We start from the raw sequence: 17757 nt of genomic DNA on the forward strand, positions 1-17757 counted from the left end.
CATGTGGAACTCACTGCCACAGGACATCACTGAGGCCAAAGACTTAGCAAAATGCAGAAAGGGACTGGACCTTTTCTATGGATAACAGGACCTCGCCCTGCCCCTGTGTGGCGCCCTGGCCCTGACAGAGCATCTCCCACTGACACGTGGGGTGGTGGTGTGCTACAGTCAGCCCCCCAACACACTGTCCCCAGGGCACACTGGAGCCTCTTTCCCCTGCCCCTGCGGGCGCCGTTTCTCTAACACACCCCTCTGGCTCAGGGCACTAACCCACTGCCCACACGCTGCCCAAGGCCAAGGGAGCAGCTGAGCCCAGGGTGGGGCCTGCATGGGGCACTGGGGGGGGGGGCTTGTGCAGCTCCCCCCTGCCCCCATGCAGCCTCAGCTTGCAGGGCAAGTGCTGGTGCCCAGGCTGGCCTGGTGCCCGGGGGGATGTGCCCTGCCCCACTGTGCCCACACCCAGCTGGTGCTTAGGGAGGGATGTGCCCTGCTGTGCCCACCCCCCTCTGTTGCCCTGGGGGATGTGCCTCACCCACTGTGCCCACCCCTGGCTGGTGCCTGGGGGGATGTGCCCACAGCTGGCTTGTGCTTGGGGGAGATTTGCCCTGCCCGGGGGGATGTGCCCACACCCAGCTGGTGCGTGGGGGGGGGGGGATGTGCCCTGCCCTGATGTGCTCATGCCTGGCTGGTGCCCGGGGGGATGTGCCCTGCCCACCCTCATTTGTTGCCTGGGGGGCATGTGCCTCACCCACTGTGCCCACGCCCGGCTGTGCCCGTGGGGGCTGTGCCAACGGCCGGTCGGTCCCGTGGGGCGGCTTTGCTCACGCCCGGTCGGTCCCGGGGCTGGGGCCCGCGGGGGCTGTGCCCACGCCCGGTCGGTCCCGGGGCTGGGGCCCGGGGGCTGTGCCCACGCCCGGCTGGGGCCTGGGGGGGGCTGGGGTTCGGGGCCCGGGGGCTGGGGCCCGGGGGGTGCATCCTGCCAGCCCGGGAGGCAGCGGGCGGCGGCGGCGGCGGCGCCCATTGGTCAGCGGGGCCCGGGAGTCCTGCCGTTGCCATGCCGACCGCGGCATCCTGCGCGTCCCCGGGCGGGGCCCCGCCCGCCGGGCTGCCCCATCGCGGCTGGGCAGAGCCCGGCCACAGGCGGCTCCGGGGCAGCGGGCGGCGTCCCCGAGCCGGGCCCTGCCCGCCCCGCCCCGCCGGCCCGCGTGCCTGCGGGATCGGGGCCCTGGGAGCCTTCCACCGGGCGGGGGGGGGGAGACTCCCGCCCGCCGCGCCGGGTCCCGCCCGCGGGCACCATGAGTCGCTGCCAGCGGCGCTGCCACAGGCAGCTGCGCAGGGTCGTTCGCTTCTTCTACCACTTCGTCACCGGGACCCTCTCGCAAGGTAGGGGGGAGCCCCGGGGGCGCGGCCCGGCTGGTGCCCTGGGGGGGCAGCGCGGAGACGGGCACCGGCAGCGGAGCCCGCACGGGGCTGGGGGGCCTTTCCTGGGCGGAAGGGGGGTTGTCAGAGCCCCCCCACGGGTGATGGGGGCTGTTGCGGGGCAGGCGCCGTGGTGTGGGGCGCTACCAAGGTCCGTGTCTGGGTGCGCAGGAGGCTGGGGAAAGGGTCCGATCCGCTGTGGGACCGGCGTGGGGGGGGCGGGGGGGTGTCATTCTCATGCACACACCGGGCCGGAGGGGGGCAGAGCACTGGGCATTGAATTGCAGCCTACCCATGCCCTGCCCCCCAGGAGAGAGGATCTGGGGGGCTTGGGGCATGGGTTGGGGGCAGGGATCCAGTCTCCCCTCCGCCCCCAGCCCAGCTTCATGCGTAGGTCTGGCCCCAGCCGTAGGGGTTGCAGGCTGGGGTCAGTCCTCGGGAGCCCACGCCCTGGGCGCTGGCAGCAGGTGTCTTTGATGCTGAGTTACAATCCAAACCTCTCCTTTCCCTGGGTCCGGGACACCAGCTGCTGCTTCCACAGCTGCACCAGGAGAGACCCCCCTGGACCCTCCCTGGCTGGGCGCCTGCCTCAGCCCCTTGCCCTGTGGCTGGGGTCACCCTGGGTGCCTCAGTGATATCATTTAGCATCAGTCACAGACCCCTTGGGAGACCCCAGGACTCCCTCTGCCGCACAGGGAAAAGGGGTGAAAGCCTTGGCTCCCATGCCCCTCTCTGGACAGGGGTCTTCACCCCCCCGCAGCCATTCGCTGCCCGCAAACCCAGCCCCCTTCCCCCTGTCACGGACGGGGAGGCATCAGCCGCATGGAGCAACACCCCAACCCCGTGACGCATGCACTGCTGGCAGCGCTGAGTGCCTGGAGCCTCAGGGCGTGTCTGCCTTGCTTGAGAGCCGTCCAGTGCCAGGCATGCTGCTTGGGCTAACCCAAGAACTGACCCCAAACCAGAGCCAGCCCTAAACCCGGACTCCCCTGTGCACGGGGCTTGCTGAGCTCCCCCTGGTCCCGTGCAGCCCCTGCCCCTCCAGATCCCACCTGGCCCGAGGCTGCGCTGGGCTCTCTGACCCGGCGTGCAGAAGTAGGTCCTGCTTCGCATCTGCACGTGTAGCCACTTCTCCAGCGAACCATCTCGAGCTGCTCACGGAGCTGGGGATGCGCAGCAGGATGGGGCTGTGGCCGTGTCCCCTTCCCCTGCAGATCCCTGACTGGGAAGCCCTGATCCCTCCTGCCTGCAGTGGGGTGAGACTCGTGCTGCCCTGTGGGAGCCTGGCTCTAGTGTCTCGCTCCCTGGGGCTGACGGGGTGGGTGTTGCGAAGGCAGGATGCACTGTGCTCCTTTGGGGGTGCCGAGGTGGATCACTCTATAGCAAGGCCCTTGGGCTCGTGCGGCCGCGTCGGCGCTGGGCGAGGGTGTGAGACTCGCCGTGTGCCCCGGCCCGTCACGCCGTCTGGCTTCGCCGCGTTGTCAGTCTCACTCCACAGGACTGGCTGTGGCAGAGGCTACTAGGAACCCACTGCTTTGGCGCGGTGCCTGGTGCTGGGCTGACAGACTCTGATTTCACATTCAGCAGCCGTCGCGTCTCGGGAGCGGAGCGGAGCGGGCTCGGGGCTGGGAGGAGAGAGCGTGCAGCGTGGGATGAGGCGGACGACTGCGGGGTGGCTGGGGGGGGCAGCCTCTCTCCTCTCTTGGAGCTGGCTCCAGCGTCCCAGGCACTACGGGGTGCAGTGCTGCTGGAATAGCCGGGGGAGGGGGCTTTCGGGAGCTGCTCCCAACTGGGGGCTGGAGGTGCCTTCTGGGCCAGCGAGACCAGGCAGGGATGCCAGCAGGGGTGTGAGTGACAGCAAACTGCTGCCCCCAGAAGTGGCACCCTCCTGTAAGCGGTTCCCGTGTGGCGCCCGCTGGCCCTGCCGCTCCTTCCCTTGGCTTTTGGCCCAGGGCCAGTGGGTTTGTGCTGGTGTGAGTGAGAAGAGCTGGGGGCCCATGGGAGGCCAGCTCTCCTATGCTCATCAGCTGCCCACCTTCCCCCGCCACGTGGCCTGGTGCCGGGGCTTGGCTGCTGCAGTGACGTCTGTGCAGGCCTGTCAGAGAAACCTGTGGCAGCCCATGTTCTGCGCCTCAGCGGCCGGGAGGGTCACGTAGTCGCCTGCTCCACCCCTTGGGCCCGGCTGCAGCGGCACGCAGCCCCCCGGATTGTGGCGTTGTCAAACACCTCGGCCGCTGGCCAGTAGCTCAGCTGTCGCTCCCCCGGTGTTGTCGGCTCACACACGCCGGCTGTCGGCGAGGAGCGCGTAGGTGGCTGACGAGCCGGCGAATGCAATCCCCTGAGCCAAGGGGAAGTGCCGTCATCTGGAGCCCAGCCCGCTGAGCTCCTCGCTCTGCATCAGGCAATTACAGCCCCATCCGCTCGTTCTGGAGGGTGGTGATAACTTCCCAGCCCCACCCCAGAGCATTGCCACAGGCTGGCCCGGCCCACGCCTCCAAGGAGCGACCGGAGAACCATCCGGGCTGGTTCCCTGCTGCTTGGCTCTCAATTACACACATGCTCCCCCCGTGTGTGTCCGTGTGTTTGCACACGCTCGTGAAGCCACGGTGCTACCCGTTGTCACGGACTCACAGAACGCGCCCACTCGTGGCCCCGTGCGGTCCGTGGGGGGGAGCCCCTTTCAGTGCGACAGCCCTTCTCGGGGGTCCACTCACGGGGTCAGGCCCCTCCACCTCCTGGAGCTGCACCTCTCTGAGCCTTAGCACGTCTGTCTCTGCTTGTGGGCCCCCCCAGGGAGTCCCCTCGCCCTGGACCCCCCGAGCCTCCACCCCCGAAGGGGTTGATGCCCCCTGTTCTCTAGCCCGGAGTGACTCTCAGCCAGCATAAAACAGGAGGGGTTATTGAGCGTCTGGACCCAGCACAGGAAACTCTCAGGGCCTCAGGCCTGGCCTCCCTCAGCCCAGCACATCCCAGTCCCCCTGCAGCCGGGGGGGCTCTGCCTGCTCCCCCTCTCCAGCCCAGGGCCTCTGATATCCCCGGCCTCAAGCCCCCTCTGTCCATTGGCTTCTTTTCAGGTAACCAGGGTCGTAAACAGGGTGGCCTGGGTCTCCTCTCCTCTCAGCCCTCCTCTGGCTGGAACCGGCTGGTCAGGTCACCGGGGTCCTCTCCCCGCAGCCCATTGTCCCCCCACTGGCCAGAACCAGCTGCAACTCCTGAGCTGGGTCACCAGTCGCTGGGGTCTCCATCCTCCAGGCCATCGGCCGGGGTCCCAAGTTCCCTCTCCGGTCCCTGTGTCCCAACAAACTCCCTCTCCCCTCACCTCGTTAAATCAGTAACCCCCAGGGACCCTGAGTCCCACCCCCTCTGCATGCAAACCATGGGAACACATGGGAAAACCCCCCACTTTGTCACCCCTCCAGAGAGAAGGGGAAGATGTGCTAGGATGGGAGCGTTCCCCTGGAACAGTCGGCGGAGTGACCGTCACGGGCCGCGTGTCCCTGTCCCCTTACGGCCCAGTGAGACGGTGACATTGGCTTCGATAGCTTGGGAAGGTCCTGGAAGTTGCATCGTGCCTGTCCCACAATAAGTGGGGTGGGTGGCGGTGTTTGGTGAGCGGGGTGGGAGCAGATGGGTTTTAGGGGAGGAGATGGCTCGTCCAACGCCCTGCAGGGTTGGAGGGGTGGGCGGGGGGCCGTAAGAAGCCAGGCCAGCCTGGTGGATCTGCCGGCATTGGGCAGAGCAAGGAGTCTCTGCTACCTTGGTCTGTTTTTCTGACCTAACATGGGCTCCCGTCTCTGCGGGGGCCCCAGACACAGCTGGGAACAAGGCAGCCCGTGGGCTCTGAGCTGTGGGGCTGCTGTCCGGAAGAGGCTGGGTCGCCTGCTCTAGGGCGTTGCCCCCGCTCCTTGCAAGGGGCTGGTGCAGGGCCCTTCCCCGCCGAGTGTTCTCCAGCCTGGCTGTAGGTGTGCCTGGGGCTGAGCCTCTCCCCTCCTGACATCCCACCCAGCCCCTGTGTCTCCCGAGCAGCGTGGGGAGCTCCTCACAGCTGGAGGAAAACCAGAGCCGACCCCCCTGTGACAATCTGGACTGATGGAGAGCTGCATCTCCTCCACTCTCCAATCCGGGGTGCCCTTTACATTGCGTCACTGTGAGGAGAGCCGCTCCCCATCTGTTCACACACAGCCTCCAGCGTGCATCTAGCCAGGCACTCCTGAATCATACCGCAGAGCGACACCAGCAAACTCCCAGCCCCAGAAATGTGCATCTTGTACTGCCCAGCTCTGTCCTTCGGGGCAATACAAGCTCATGGCAAGGCCGTCATTTCATTCAGAGACAAGGAGATGCACAGACCCTGTTATCTCAAAGGGAGGTTCCCAAACACACTGACTTAGAGAAAACAATAAAACAAGTTTATGAACTACACAAAGATAGAGTTTAGGTGATTACAGGGTGTCACGGAGTGTGGAGGGACACAGGGCCCTGCACCCCGGCTTCCTGCGATTCACCAGGGCTCTCAGCCAGCCAGTAACACAGAAGGTTTATTTAGATGACAGGACACAGTCCAAGACAGATCTTGCCGGTACCGACAACAGGACCCCCCCTTAGTTAGGTCCATCTGGGGCCCCCAGGGAGGCCACAGCCCCATCGGGGCCCCTCTCTATTTTCCAGCCAGCTCCAAATTGAAACCCACCTCCAGCCCCTCCTCCTCTGGGCTTTGTCTCTTCCCTGGGCCGGGAGGTCACCTGACCCCTTTGTCTCCAACACCTTCAGTTGGCAGCTTTGCAGGGGAGGGGCCCAGGCCATCAGTTGCCAGGAGACAGAGTGTCAGGCATTTAGGTGCACTGGCCCTTTGCTCTGCAGCAACCACACCCCCTTATCCCCCCACCTGGATACTTAAGAACTGCAGAGGGGACACTGAGGCACCAACCCAGTATTCAGAGAAAACATTAAGAACATTCCCAGCTCGTCACACAAGGAATGAGGCATAAAAGCCAGAACCAATTACAAAGAAATAAAGGGTAAAATGCAGACTAATACCTAACTTAACAACCTAAGGGAATTTAAAGTAAAAGGTTTCTCTCACCACATGCTTACAGCAGTGTGGCTGGATCCCTTCAGCCAGGATCCCTCCCCAAGTTCAATGATGCTTCCTTTTCAAATGTTGTTGATGCCATGAGTAGAGCTGAGGGGAAAGAGGTGATCTGGGGCCTCTGGTCCTAATTTTTGTCTCTTTTTCTCCTCTTTGAGAATCATCTCCAGTTGGGTTCAGGCGACAGCCAGTCTGTTTACACAGGAACCCCGCTGCTCCTGTGCCAATATATAAATCTCTCGCTCACACCCTTCTTCCTGCCAAAGAACAGCCACTTACTCAAGTGATAATTCATGTGATTAGCAGCAAAGAATCCTGTGGCACCTTATAGACTAACAGACGTTTTGCAGCATGAGCTTTCGTGGGTGAATACCCACTTCTTCGGATGCAATTCATGTGATTAAGTTGACACCTGGCCAAGGCATCAACTTATCTTTGTTCTCTGAGGAACTGGGTTGTGCCTGTTTTTCTAAACTTGAAGCATGTCTCAGCAATGTCATACAATAGAATCTTAAAACTTTTCATACAATGTTGCCACACATAGTTTACCAGGACACTAATGTTCAGCAGATTATGACTTTTCCACTGACACCTCACAAGATATACTTTGTACAAAACTTATCATGGACTTGTAAAAAGGGTGAACATAAGAGTACAGTCTGTCATGCCCCCATTCGAGCCCCAGGCCCAGTGAGTCGGACGATTAGAAGGGTCACCTTCAAACAGCTGCCCAACCCCGGGGAGAGGGAGAGAGAGAGTTAACTGAAAATCCAGGAGCACACACCTGTCTTCTCTGCTCCCTCCCTAAACAGGGAATGTAGCGTCTCCCTGAGGACTGATGGGATGAAGGCCCATTTCTGGAGTCTGAGCCTCTAGGCGCTTCCAGGTGCTTCTCTGAGGCCATGAGGGCTAGAAACATTCTCGTTTGTGAACTGAAGGGGAGACTCTCCCTGTAACGCTGCCTGCAGTGACCTGGGTGCAGATACCCGACACGAACCAGCCACAAACCCCACAGTGGCTGTGAGTTCTGTACTTGGATCTCACCCACCAATTATCGAGGGCGAGTGAACAGCCTGACCAGACAGGAGTCCCAGACAGTCCCCTCCGGCTCTCCGGGCTGTCTCGCCTCCCCCGTGAGCTGCCTCTGTGATAGCTGGGCCCTTGCACCAAGGATCACAGCAACATTCAGGCTGCTCCCCGTCCCAAAGGACCCGTCACTTACCCCAGGTCAGTTGCACCTTAGCTCTCGCACCAGAGACAGGGCTGCTGGCGAATGCTACACTTACCTATAGAATAAATCTGACGCTCGTTTAAGGAAACACGAGTTATTTACAAAGTGAAAGCAGAACTGGGGTTTAAGGAAAGCACCCAATGTGGCGAGACTCCTGATCTTCTAATCTCAGGGGCTGGCAGCACTGGGGCAGCTGCTCCATGAACTGTGTCTCTGGGGGTGTTTCCAAACAGCCCTCACCGATGGGGACATGGGCAAGGCTGGGAGCTACGGTTCTAATTTTCCAGGCCTGTCAGTGCGACCCTCCCCCCCTCCCTCCCCCCCAGCTGCCCCTGGCCATTCGGCTGCACATCCGTCTCTGTGGCTTTGCTTGGGTTTTGATGTGGCTGTCTCGGGCAGGGCGTGAATCCTGTGTCCGCGGCTGCCGTGTTCCTCCCGTGCCCTTAGAGAAAGGGCTTTGGGCTGGGTTGTGAACCCAACTATTTGTAAGGTGGCTGGTGCAGAGGCCCCCCCAGCACCAGCCAACGTTCCCTCTCACTTCTTAACGTCCATGTGCAGAATGAGTTTTGTTATGTGCACCAATATAGAGGTGACGTGTGGTGGGGGTGGGGCCGAGGGGTTCGGTGTGTGGGAGGGGGCTCAGGGCTAGGGCAGGGGGTTGGGGTGCAGGGGGTGAGGGCTCTGGCTGGGGGTGCGGGTTCTAGGGTGGGGCCGGGGATGAGGGGTTCGGTGTGTGGGAGGGGGCTCAGGGCTAGGGCAGGGGGGGGGGGTGCAGGGGGTGAGGGCTCTGGCTGGGGGTGCGGGTTCTGGGGTGGGGGCGGGGATGAGGGGTTTGGTGTGGGGGCGGGGGCTCAGGGCTAGGGCAGGGGGTTGGGGTGCAGGGGGTGAGGGCTCTGGCTGGGGGTGCGGGTTCTGGGGTGGGGCCGGGGATGAGGGGTTCGGTGTGTGGGAGGGGGCTCAGGGCTAGGGCAGGGGGTTGGGGTGCAGGGGGTGAGGGCTCTGGCTGGGGGTGCGGGTTCTAGGGTGGGGCCGGGGATGAGGGGTTCGGTGTGTGGGAGGGGGCTCAGGGCTAGGGGCATGGCAGTCCCCACCATGGCTCCCAGGCATGGTCACCCTGATGCCTTCCGGCGTGCCGTTCCCTTCCCCGCTGGGGCGGCCTGTGCCATGAGCGGCTTTGCTGCATCTCGGGACTGTCTGGGAGGGGAACGTGTCCCGGTATGGATCCGCCGTAGTGCCGCCGATGCCGGCGCGGCGTGGCCTGTCTGTGTAGGGGATCGTGCTGCGGCCGGCATGGATCCGCCGTAGAGCCGCCGATGCCGGCGCAGCGTGGCCTGTCTGTGTAGGGGATCGTGCTGCGGCCGGCATGGATCCGCCGTAGAGCCGCCGATGCCGGCGCAGCGTGGCCTGTCTGTGTAGGGGATCGTGCTGCGGCCGGCATGGTAGTGCCGCCAATGCCAGCGCAGCGTGGCCTGTCTGCGTAGGGGATCGTGCTGCGGCCGGCATGGTAGTGCCGCCGATGCCAGCGCAGCGTGGTGTGTCTGCGTAGGGGATCGTGCTGCGGCCGGCATGGGGTAAACCCCCACCTGCCCAGGGGGCCCAGCGAGAGCCCGTGTCGTCTGGGCCAAAGACGGGGTGAGGCTGGGGCAAGAGAAACGACTCAGTCAATTTAGCAGGTTAAACCGGTGACTTCAGCACCCGAAAATAGCCCGGCGCCGCTGTGCTCATGTGCTGATTAATAACGTGCCCCGTCGCTGATTAGCAGCTGCGTAATAAGGGAGCAGCTGTGACCTAAATTTAACTCTCCTAATGGGTGATGGCCCGAGAACCAAAAAAGAAAACCTCTCTCCATCAGCCCACCCCTGGCTGCCTGGCCCAGGTCCCACCCTGCTCTGGGGGGAGGCCGGGCTCCCCGCCAGGGAGCGAAGCACCCCGGGGCGTCTCTGGAGCTGACCAGGGCTAGCAGCAGCCGCCGAGTCAACAGGCTGTGGCCCCCGTGTGGCTCCCACCCAGCGTGGGAGCAGAGCTGCAGCCCAGCTCCTCCGGGGCTTGTCTCTGGGGCAGCCAGTGGGGCCCCCCACGGGAATGTGACCCCGCAGCACCCTGCTCTGGAGTGCGACCCCTAGTGCCTGGGAGTCCCCGGGGGAGCAGGGCGGCTTGCAGGATCCCCCGAGAGCCCCAGCCAGCGTCTATCCCCTGCTGCCCTCCTGCGCCAGGGAGGGTGTTACAGGGGCCGAGGAGGTCCCGGGTCGGGGGGATGACGGATCTGCAAGGAGGCTGCATCCCATTGCGACTGGCCAGTGTGGCTCTGGAAGGAACCACGTTCGGGGGCGGCTCTCCCCACCTGGCTATCTCTGTGATACCCCCACGCCGCCCTGGGCAGGCAGAGAGCCGCCCCCGTGGCTGGCTATGCCACTGGCTGGTGGCCCCGGCCCCACGAGGGGGGGACTCTGCGGAGATGGCTCCGACGGCTGCCTCTGGGTGAGGGGCCCTGCCCTCGGGCACGGCTATTATACCCTGTGCGCGGCAGTGGGCTGGCGAGGCGCTAATTGTAGCTCGGTGGCAGCGCTCTGCTCCGGCGGTAGCACCAGCCGGCGGGGGAGGGGGCGTTCCGAGCCTTCTTTTAAAAACCGAGGCAGAAAGTGGGACAGCAGCGTCTGCCGCTCGGCCCCGGCGTGGTCTGAACACAGGCCCGGGGCTGGGGGAGTGAGGGAAGCCTGGAAACACCGAGGTTTCCTCAGCCTCGTCTGCTCTAACTGCCCTGGGCCTGGATCTGCCGCCAGGGTCGGACTCGGGGGGCTGCCGGCAGCGTGGGGCGGGGGATGGTGTCTCTCGCACAAAGCCCCCAGGCGGTCACGGCGCAGTCTCAGCTGGCGAGGGGCTGGGCTGCTGGAAGGCTAGAACAGGGGGCGCAGGATCTCGGGTGCTGGGGTTCTGCACCCGGCCCGGTCGGGGTGGTGGATGGAGACCACAGCTCACCAGAGCAGGCGGGAGCGTCACGAACACTGCGCTGGCTCAGCTCGGGTCGCCGGGAGACATCCCAGCGCAGCCGAGCCTGTTTCTAGCTTCCCCCATATTTGCGGCTCCAGGTGACGACTGTGCAGGAGCCGGGGTTTATCCTGCCCTGTAACTCCTGTGGCAACCGCAGCCTGCCCTGCCCTCACTAGCATCCGGCCTTCTGAATGCACCTCGTGAAGACAGGGCCTCGAGGGTCTGTCTACACTGCAGTGCAAGCCCCGGTTAGCAGAGCTCGAGGGAGCAGACCCTGGGTTTGTTACCCTGGGGCGTGAGCAGCTTCACTCCTCTGTAACCCCAGCCTGGGGCTCCAGCGTCTACACAGCGTTATGCAGGGACAAGTCCAACCACCCACATCCCAGAGTTCCCGGTGTGCCGGAGCAGGCGGCTTTGCCCCGGGAATGTCGCAGGGGAGATACACTGGGGATGGGGAACTTCCCTGGCAGCTGGGGTTGCAAGCAAGGGAACCCCATCTGGGTCTAAGCCCCTGACCCCCAGAGAGGGTCTGGTTGTACCCTCACGCTCCACGCAGGGAGTGCAGGGCGACTTCCCCACACTCCGTGACAGAGTTCCCGGTGTGGAGCAGGGGGCAGCAGGCTTTGCCCCGGGAATGTCGCAGGGGAGATACAGGCTGGGGGCACGGGAACCCCAAGCTGGGGTCCTAAGCCCCTGAACCCCGGAAGGACTGCGTTCCTGTCGTCTAATAAACCTTCTGAGGAGGGGTGCAGGGCCGGACTCCCCACCCAGCACCCTCCCAAAGCGGGGCCGCTCGAGCCCTTTGTGCGTGGGGCAGCGCGGGAACACGACTGGCCCGAGGACAAAGGAAGTCGGCCCGGGGCATTGTGGGATACTTTCAGCAAACGCCCAGGGCACGGGTCCAGTGGGGCTGCGTCCGCACTGCAAAGCAAGAGGGCTGGAACCCTGGGTCCCGGCCTGACTCGCGGTCGGACTCTCCGCCCCGTGAGGCCCTGGGTTCGAGCCTGGGTTAGCATGACTGGCGTGTAGGCGGAAGAGGGGCTCGGTCTGAGGCTGAGTTTGAACCCGGGGCTTACGCTGCCGTGTGGCCGTGCCCTGGGGAACTCATCCCACAGGGCTGGCAGGCGCCAGGCCAGAGGGTGAGGGGTCTTGGGGAGAGAGGTCTGGGGAAGGGTGGGAGCGCGCAGAGGCTCCTGAGCTCACGTTGGCTGCAGAGGACCAGGCCGGTGGTGAACTGTCTCGGGCTGGGGGGTCTCCGTGGCGAAGGGCCTGGAGCCCCGACATGGGGCCTGTTGAACGCGAGGCAGGGCTGGCTCTTTGGGAGGGGTAGGCCAGCCCCCTCTCGTTGTGCCGCCTGGCAGTGCCGGGCTCCCCTGGGCCGGGCGGTTATTTTTAGACAGGAGCCGTGTGTTAGATGAGAGCAATTACGGTAATTGGTTTGGGAGCTCGGCTATCGTGTGTCGCTCCCGACCCCTTCGCGGGGAGGCAGCGAGTCCCAGCCCGGCGCCCGCGCTGGCAGGGGGGTGCTGGCACCGGGGGGCACCGGGGTGGGCGCCTGGGATGGAGCCATGGAGAGGGCATCCCCACACAGCGACAGCCTGCTCTACGCCTCGCTGATCGTCATCCTCCTCCTCATCTCCTACTGGTTCACCACCAAGTGCTTCAAGATCATCAGCGGCATCGAAGGTAGCGGGGGGGTGGGGGGCAGGGCTGGGTCTGCGAATCCCAAGGGTTTCCCCGGCCCGCTGCGGCGATGCCAGAGGGCAGCTCCCTGGCAGTGCCCCGCTCTGGCAGAGGGAGCTGGCCGCGGCCTGTCCGCCCCTACGTGGAGACGGCTGCCCTGCCCGCGGGCGGTGCTCAGCCCCTCGGCCTGCGTCCCGGCTCCCCCCGTCCCAAACCGGGCTGTGGCGTGGCCGGGGCAGGCTGGCGAGGGCTCCGGCTCCGTCACTTTTACTCTGGGGTTCTCCTGCGCCTGCCCCAGGCTGCTCTTGGCTGGTAGCCCCTTGGGGCGGGACCTACATCTGCGTTCGTTTCATTCGCCTGGAAATGGGTATTTGGAGGGGTCAGGAGCACTGGGCGCCCCAAGGCGCTTCTAATCCCCCCCCCCCCCCGGATTCCCTGTCCCCATCCTTCTGAGCCGGCGCCGGTAGGGCTGGCAGCCGGAGGGGGCTGGTGCGCCCAGAGAGTCGTAGCCTTGCGCCGTTCCCGTTAATGGTCTCACCCCGTTTCCTTTTAGGGTGTGTACAATGGGGCCAGGGGGTGCAGGGCACGTCACCTCTAGGGCGGCGCTCCCTGTCTGTCTGTCTGTCTGTCTCCCATCCCTGCAGCGCCCAGCCCAGGGCACAGTCCCGGGGGCCATCGGTGTGATGCGAGTTGCTCGTTCTCAGCCTGGCTCCCAATAGGCAGGTGTCCATGCGGCACTCGTCAACCATCAGCGCTGAGCAGCCACTACGTTCCGACCCCCCGCCTGCGACGTGCTCCCCAAGCCCTGGGAAATGCATTGCTAAGCCGGGTCCCTGGGTCTCCCAGGCTGATCGGGGCCGACGGAGCCGCTAGCCCGTGAGTGTATAACACTCTCCGCTGGAAGCCCGGCGAGCGGCCTGCACGGTCCGGGCACTGTTTCCTTGCCAGGCAGTACGCTGGGCAGCAATTCAGAGAGCCGTCGAGGTGTGTCTCCGCCCGGTTAGCCTGTGCCAGCCTGCGGCTGGGAGCCGCCGGGAATCTCACGTAGTTCTCTAGCATCCTGCTATGTGCAAATCACCCGCTCGGATACCTTCCCTTCCCTAGCACCACCCTGCCTGGCCGGGACAGGACACCCCCGGCTGCCCTCCTGCGATGCGCAGGGCCAGATGGGCCCTGAGGATCGGGCTTCGCTTTTCTGCCCTCGGGCTGGGACAACCCGGCCTCCTTCGCGGCGAATCCCATCGTGCCAGGGATGTGATTCCCTCCTGGCACCGCGAGAGGGCCGGGGAGAGAGTGGAACTGAATTTCCAGGCCAGGGGCAGGTGCCAGATGATTCGACCCCCGCCCTGCCGGCGGGGGCTGGGCTCTTCCCTCTGTCTCTCTAGAGTCCCAGGCTGTAGGAGAGGGGAGAGATTCTGGGAGCAGATGTTTCTTCCTATTGCATGAGTCAAGCAATCGATGCAACACAGCCTGAGAGCAGGCACCCAAGGGAGCAGCCTGGCGTGTGCTGCCCTGGCAGCGTCCTCCCCAGCCCTGCCTGGGCACACCCTGCCCGGGCACACCCTGCCGTTCCACTGACTGCCCCGTGTGGTGGCGGGAGCTTGCAGCGAAGCGGGATTTGCTGTGTCCGTCACGCAGCCGGGCGGGGTGCGTGGCACAGTGCGCTCAGACAGGGGCGCGCTCCCTGCCCCCCGGGAGCCCCCAGCCCTTGGCATGGATCCAGCACAAAGGGGTGAATCGCCGGCTCGCCAGGCTCGGGGAGGGCAGCCCGTGGGCTGCAAGGGGAGCCCCAGAGACGGGCGGGGAGGCTGCTCTGCTCCGAGGGGGCAGCAGGAGCCGGAGCTCCTTCCCGCTGCCGTTTGCGTGGAGCTTTGCCTCGTGCATCTGCGTTCGGGGTGTTCCCTGGACGGGGGACGGGGGCCTCTGCCGGGTCCTGGTGGCAGGACTGAATAGGGGCTGGTGGCAGGTCTCCGGGGCACCAGCGGGCCCATGGGCAAGGCACTGAGGCTGCCTGGCAGCGGGGCCCCAGGCCCGGTGTTTGTCAGAGCCGGGGGGTGGGGGGGGGGCTGCAGCTGCAATGGCCTCTGGGTAGATCTCACCCAGCCAGGAACCACGTGCAGCGAGTCTGGTCGTTTTCCATCCCCCCCCCCTCCCCCGCACAGCTGGCCACAGCCTGGGTTGATGGAGATGTAAGGAGAGGCCAATGACTGCAACAGCAAGGGGGCTGCAGGTCGGGAGTGAGGGGCACCGGCAGAGTGGGGGGCAGCCCAGGGCTGGGCCGGCAGGAGGATGCGGGTCGGGAGTGAGGGACATTAGCAGAGCTGTCAGGGGCTGGGCCAGCAGGGGGCTGCGGGTCGGGAGTGAGGGGCACCGGCAGAGCTGTCGGGGGCTGGGCCGGCAGGGGCTGCAGGTCGGGGTCTAGGGGCACCGGAGGGCTGGGCTAGCAGGGGCTGCGGGTCGGGAGTGAGGGGCACCGGCAGAGCTGGGGGACGGGCAGGGCTGGACTGGCAGGGGGCTGCGGGTCGGGAGTGAGGGGCACCAGCAGAGCTGGGGGGGGCAGGGCTGGACTGGCAGGGGCTGCAGGTCGGGAGTGAGGGGCACCGGCAGAGCTGAGGGACGGTCAGGGCTGGGCTGGCAGGGGCTGCAGGTCGGGAGTGAGGGGCGCCGGCAGATCTGGGGGACGGGCAGGGCTGGACTGGCAGGGGGCTGCAGGTCGGGAGTGAGGGGCACCAGCAGATCTGGGGGACGGGCAGGGCTGGGCTGGCAGGGGGCTGCAGGTCGGGAGTGAGGGGCGCCGGCAGAGCAGTGGGCAGCGGGATCTCAGGAGGGGCTGCAGGCCGGATGCCATAGGAAGCCTGGGCTGCTTGTTCCGTCGGTGACCAGGGAGGGCGCTCTCCAGCCAGGACCTGGCTACCGCGCCCTGCCTGGGGCCAGGGTGGAGCCAGCCTGGGGAGGGGCCGTTTTCTAGCCCCATAGACCCGCCACCCCACTCAGTGATGTGTGGAGAAAGGGCGCCCCCTTGTGGCGACAAATTTGAATGGCAACATTGCAGAGTGGTGCCCCCCCCAGTGTGGGGGGGTCCGTCTCAGCCCCCGTCTGGGCAGCTGATCGCAGAACTAACCGTTAATGGCAGCTTAGGGACAAGAGTCCCGACCTGGTCGCATTTCTCCTGTGCACACGGGAAAGGCCGGACCAGCGGCAGGCGGATTTGGGGCTTTGTTCTGCAGAAAAGGACCTGGGGGTTACAGTGGATGAGAAGCTGGATATGAGTCAGCAGTGGGCCCTTGTTGCCAAGAAGGCCAACGGCATTTTGGGCTGTATAAGTAGGGGCATTTCCAGCAGATCGAGGGACGTGATCATTCCCCTCTACTCTGCACTGGTGAGGCCTCATCTGCAGCACTAGGTCCAGTTTTGGGCCCCCCACTACAAGAAGGATGTGGATAAATTGGAGAGAGTCCAGCGGAGGGCAACAAAAATGATTCGGGGGCTGGAGCACATGACTTATGAGGAGAGGCTGAGGGAACTGGGATTGTTTAGCCTGCAGAAGAGAAGAGTGAGGGGGGATTTGATAGCAGCCTTCAGCTACCTGAAAGGGGGTTCCAGAGAGGATGGATCTAGACTGTTCTCAGTGGTGGCAGATGACAGAACAAGGAGCAATGGTCTCAAGTTGCAGAGGGGGAGGTTTAGGTTGGATATTAGGAAACACTATTTCACTAGGAGGGTGGTGAAGCACTGGAATGGGTTCCCTAGGGAGGGGGTGGAATCTCCTTCCTTAGAGGTTTTTAAGGTCAGGCTTGACAAAGCCCTGGCTGGGATGATTTAGTTGGGTTTGGTCCTGCTTTGAGCAGGGGGTTGGACTAGATACCTCCTGAGGTCCCTTCCAATCCTGAGATTCTATGATTTAACGGAGCTGGTTTCACAAAGCTACAGACAATGATGAGCCAGACCAGCTGGGCACAACAACTGGGTTTCTCCATCTACAAGCCGGGCTTGGCATGAAGGGGTTGATACCCCATGTGGGCTGGTAGGTGAGAATTCGGGGTGTGCGGTTGGAGGGGGGCTTTATTTCTGTACTGAAGCGGGTTCTCTCGGGGGATTTGGGTGGCCCGTTCCATGGTGCGATCTCCTCGGGTGGTGTCCTCGTTCGGGGAAGGCGGTTTGTGGGTTAGGGTGAGTATCCAGGACTTTCTCCTCGGAGCACGTTCTGTGGTGTCTGAGCGCCGGCTGTAGATAACCGACGTCTCGGGGGGGTTGGGGGGGTGACTGGACCTGGGAAGGGGTGTGTGGGTGAGCAGGGTTGGGTGATCTGTCCAGGGGGTGGGAATATCCTGGCTGTAGCTCCGGTGTCTCGCTGGTTTCCTGGTGCCTTAGTCCCGAGGTGGCCCGTGAAGAGGTCGGCACCGGGGAGCCATCCTAGCACCCGGGTTCGGCTGGGTCAGGGCAGGTAGCTCCCAGCCCAGCCCCGGCTGCTCTCTAGCAAAGCCGCTTCTCAGCAGCCGGCCAGGTCCTGCCGCCCAAAGTCACCGCGACCTCGGCCCCCCCACCACCACCAGCCCGGCCCCCCGGCCCCACTCCCTGCTGGGGGGAGTTGATCCCATTCAGCTAAAAGAAGAATCACCCTGAACATTCACCCCGAACTAGCCACAACCTGCCCCACTGCCCTCACCCCGGCCCAACCCCCCGCTGCTCCCCTGAGCCCTCCAGCCCGGGCCGCAGCCGGCCCTGCGTTAAACTGGGCCCTGACCCTTTAGAGACTGGGGGAAGGTGACCCTGTGCGCACAGCAGCAGCCTGGGAGCCAGGACTCCTGGGTTCCATCCCACACGGGGTGATTCTGGCCGAGGAGCCACGTCCCTGCTCCGTGCCTCAGTTTCCCCCGCAGTTAAAGGGGACCCCGAGGCTGGCTCCATGCCCGCGCTGCCATGGAAAGCCGAGCGTCGGTCCTGCCGCACCCAGCTGCCCTGCTCTGGCCATCGTTTGGCAGGGAACGCTCCTCAAATCCCAGAGCAGGGTCCTGGGTCCAGGGGCTGGGCCCGTGGGTCTGTCCCGAGCAGGCCGTGGGGGTCGGGGCGGGACCGTGAGCCCCAGGAGCTGGCTCCTCTCCCTCGCCCTCTGCCGGATGGGGCCGTGTGGGGATCGAGCCGGGACGGTGCAGGCTGTGGTGAGCTGGGGCCTTTGCACTGGGCACGGCCGTGAGCCCTGGCCGAGTTCGGGTGCCCCCGGAGCAGGGCAGGAGTCCTGGCTTTTGTTTGCAGTGGAACTTGGGGCTCTGGAGGCCTGTCTGCCACACACTAACGTGGGGGGCAGCAAGGCAAGGGGGGGAAGGGTGCAGACCCCCCCCCGAACTGT

At 64.6% G+C, this 17757-nt stretch overlaps 1 protein-coding gene across 2 annotated transcripts in view; it reads left to right on the plus strand.

Annotated features, from left to right (window-relative positions):
- Positions 1-1269: 1269 nt before the first annotated feature.
- KCNIP2 (potassium voltage-gated channel interacting protein 2) overlaps positions 1270-17757 on the plus strand; it is a 56258-nt gene continuing 39770 nt past the window's right edge. Inside the window, exon 1 of one of the 2 annotated variants that reach the window (XM_039480734.1) lies at positions 1270-1383. In XM_039480734.1, coding sequence (XP_039336668.1) covers positions 1296-1383 — 88 coding nt within the window. In that variant the 5' untranslated portion in view covers positions 1270-1295. Of the gene's footprint in view, positions 1384-12190; positions 12414-17757 lie in introns of those variants that run through there. The other variant, XM_039480733.1, reaches the window with a different exon arrangement.

The sequence above is a fragment of the Mauremys reevesii genome, linkage group 7 (assembly GCF_016161935.1).
Source record: "Mauremys reevesii isolate NIE-2019 linkage group 7, ASM1616193v1, whole genome shotgun sequence".
NCBI lineage: Eukaryota > Metazoa > Chordata > Testudines > Geoemydidae > Mauremys > Mauremys reevesii.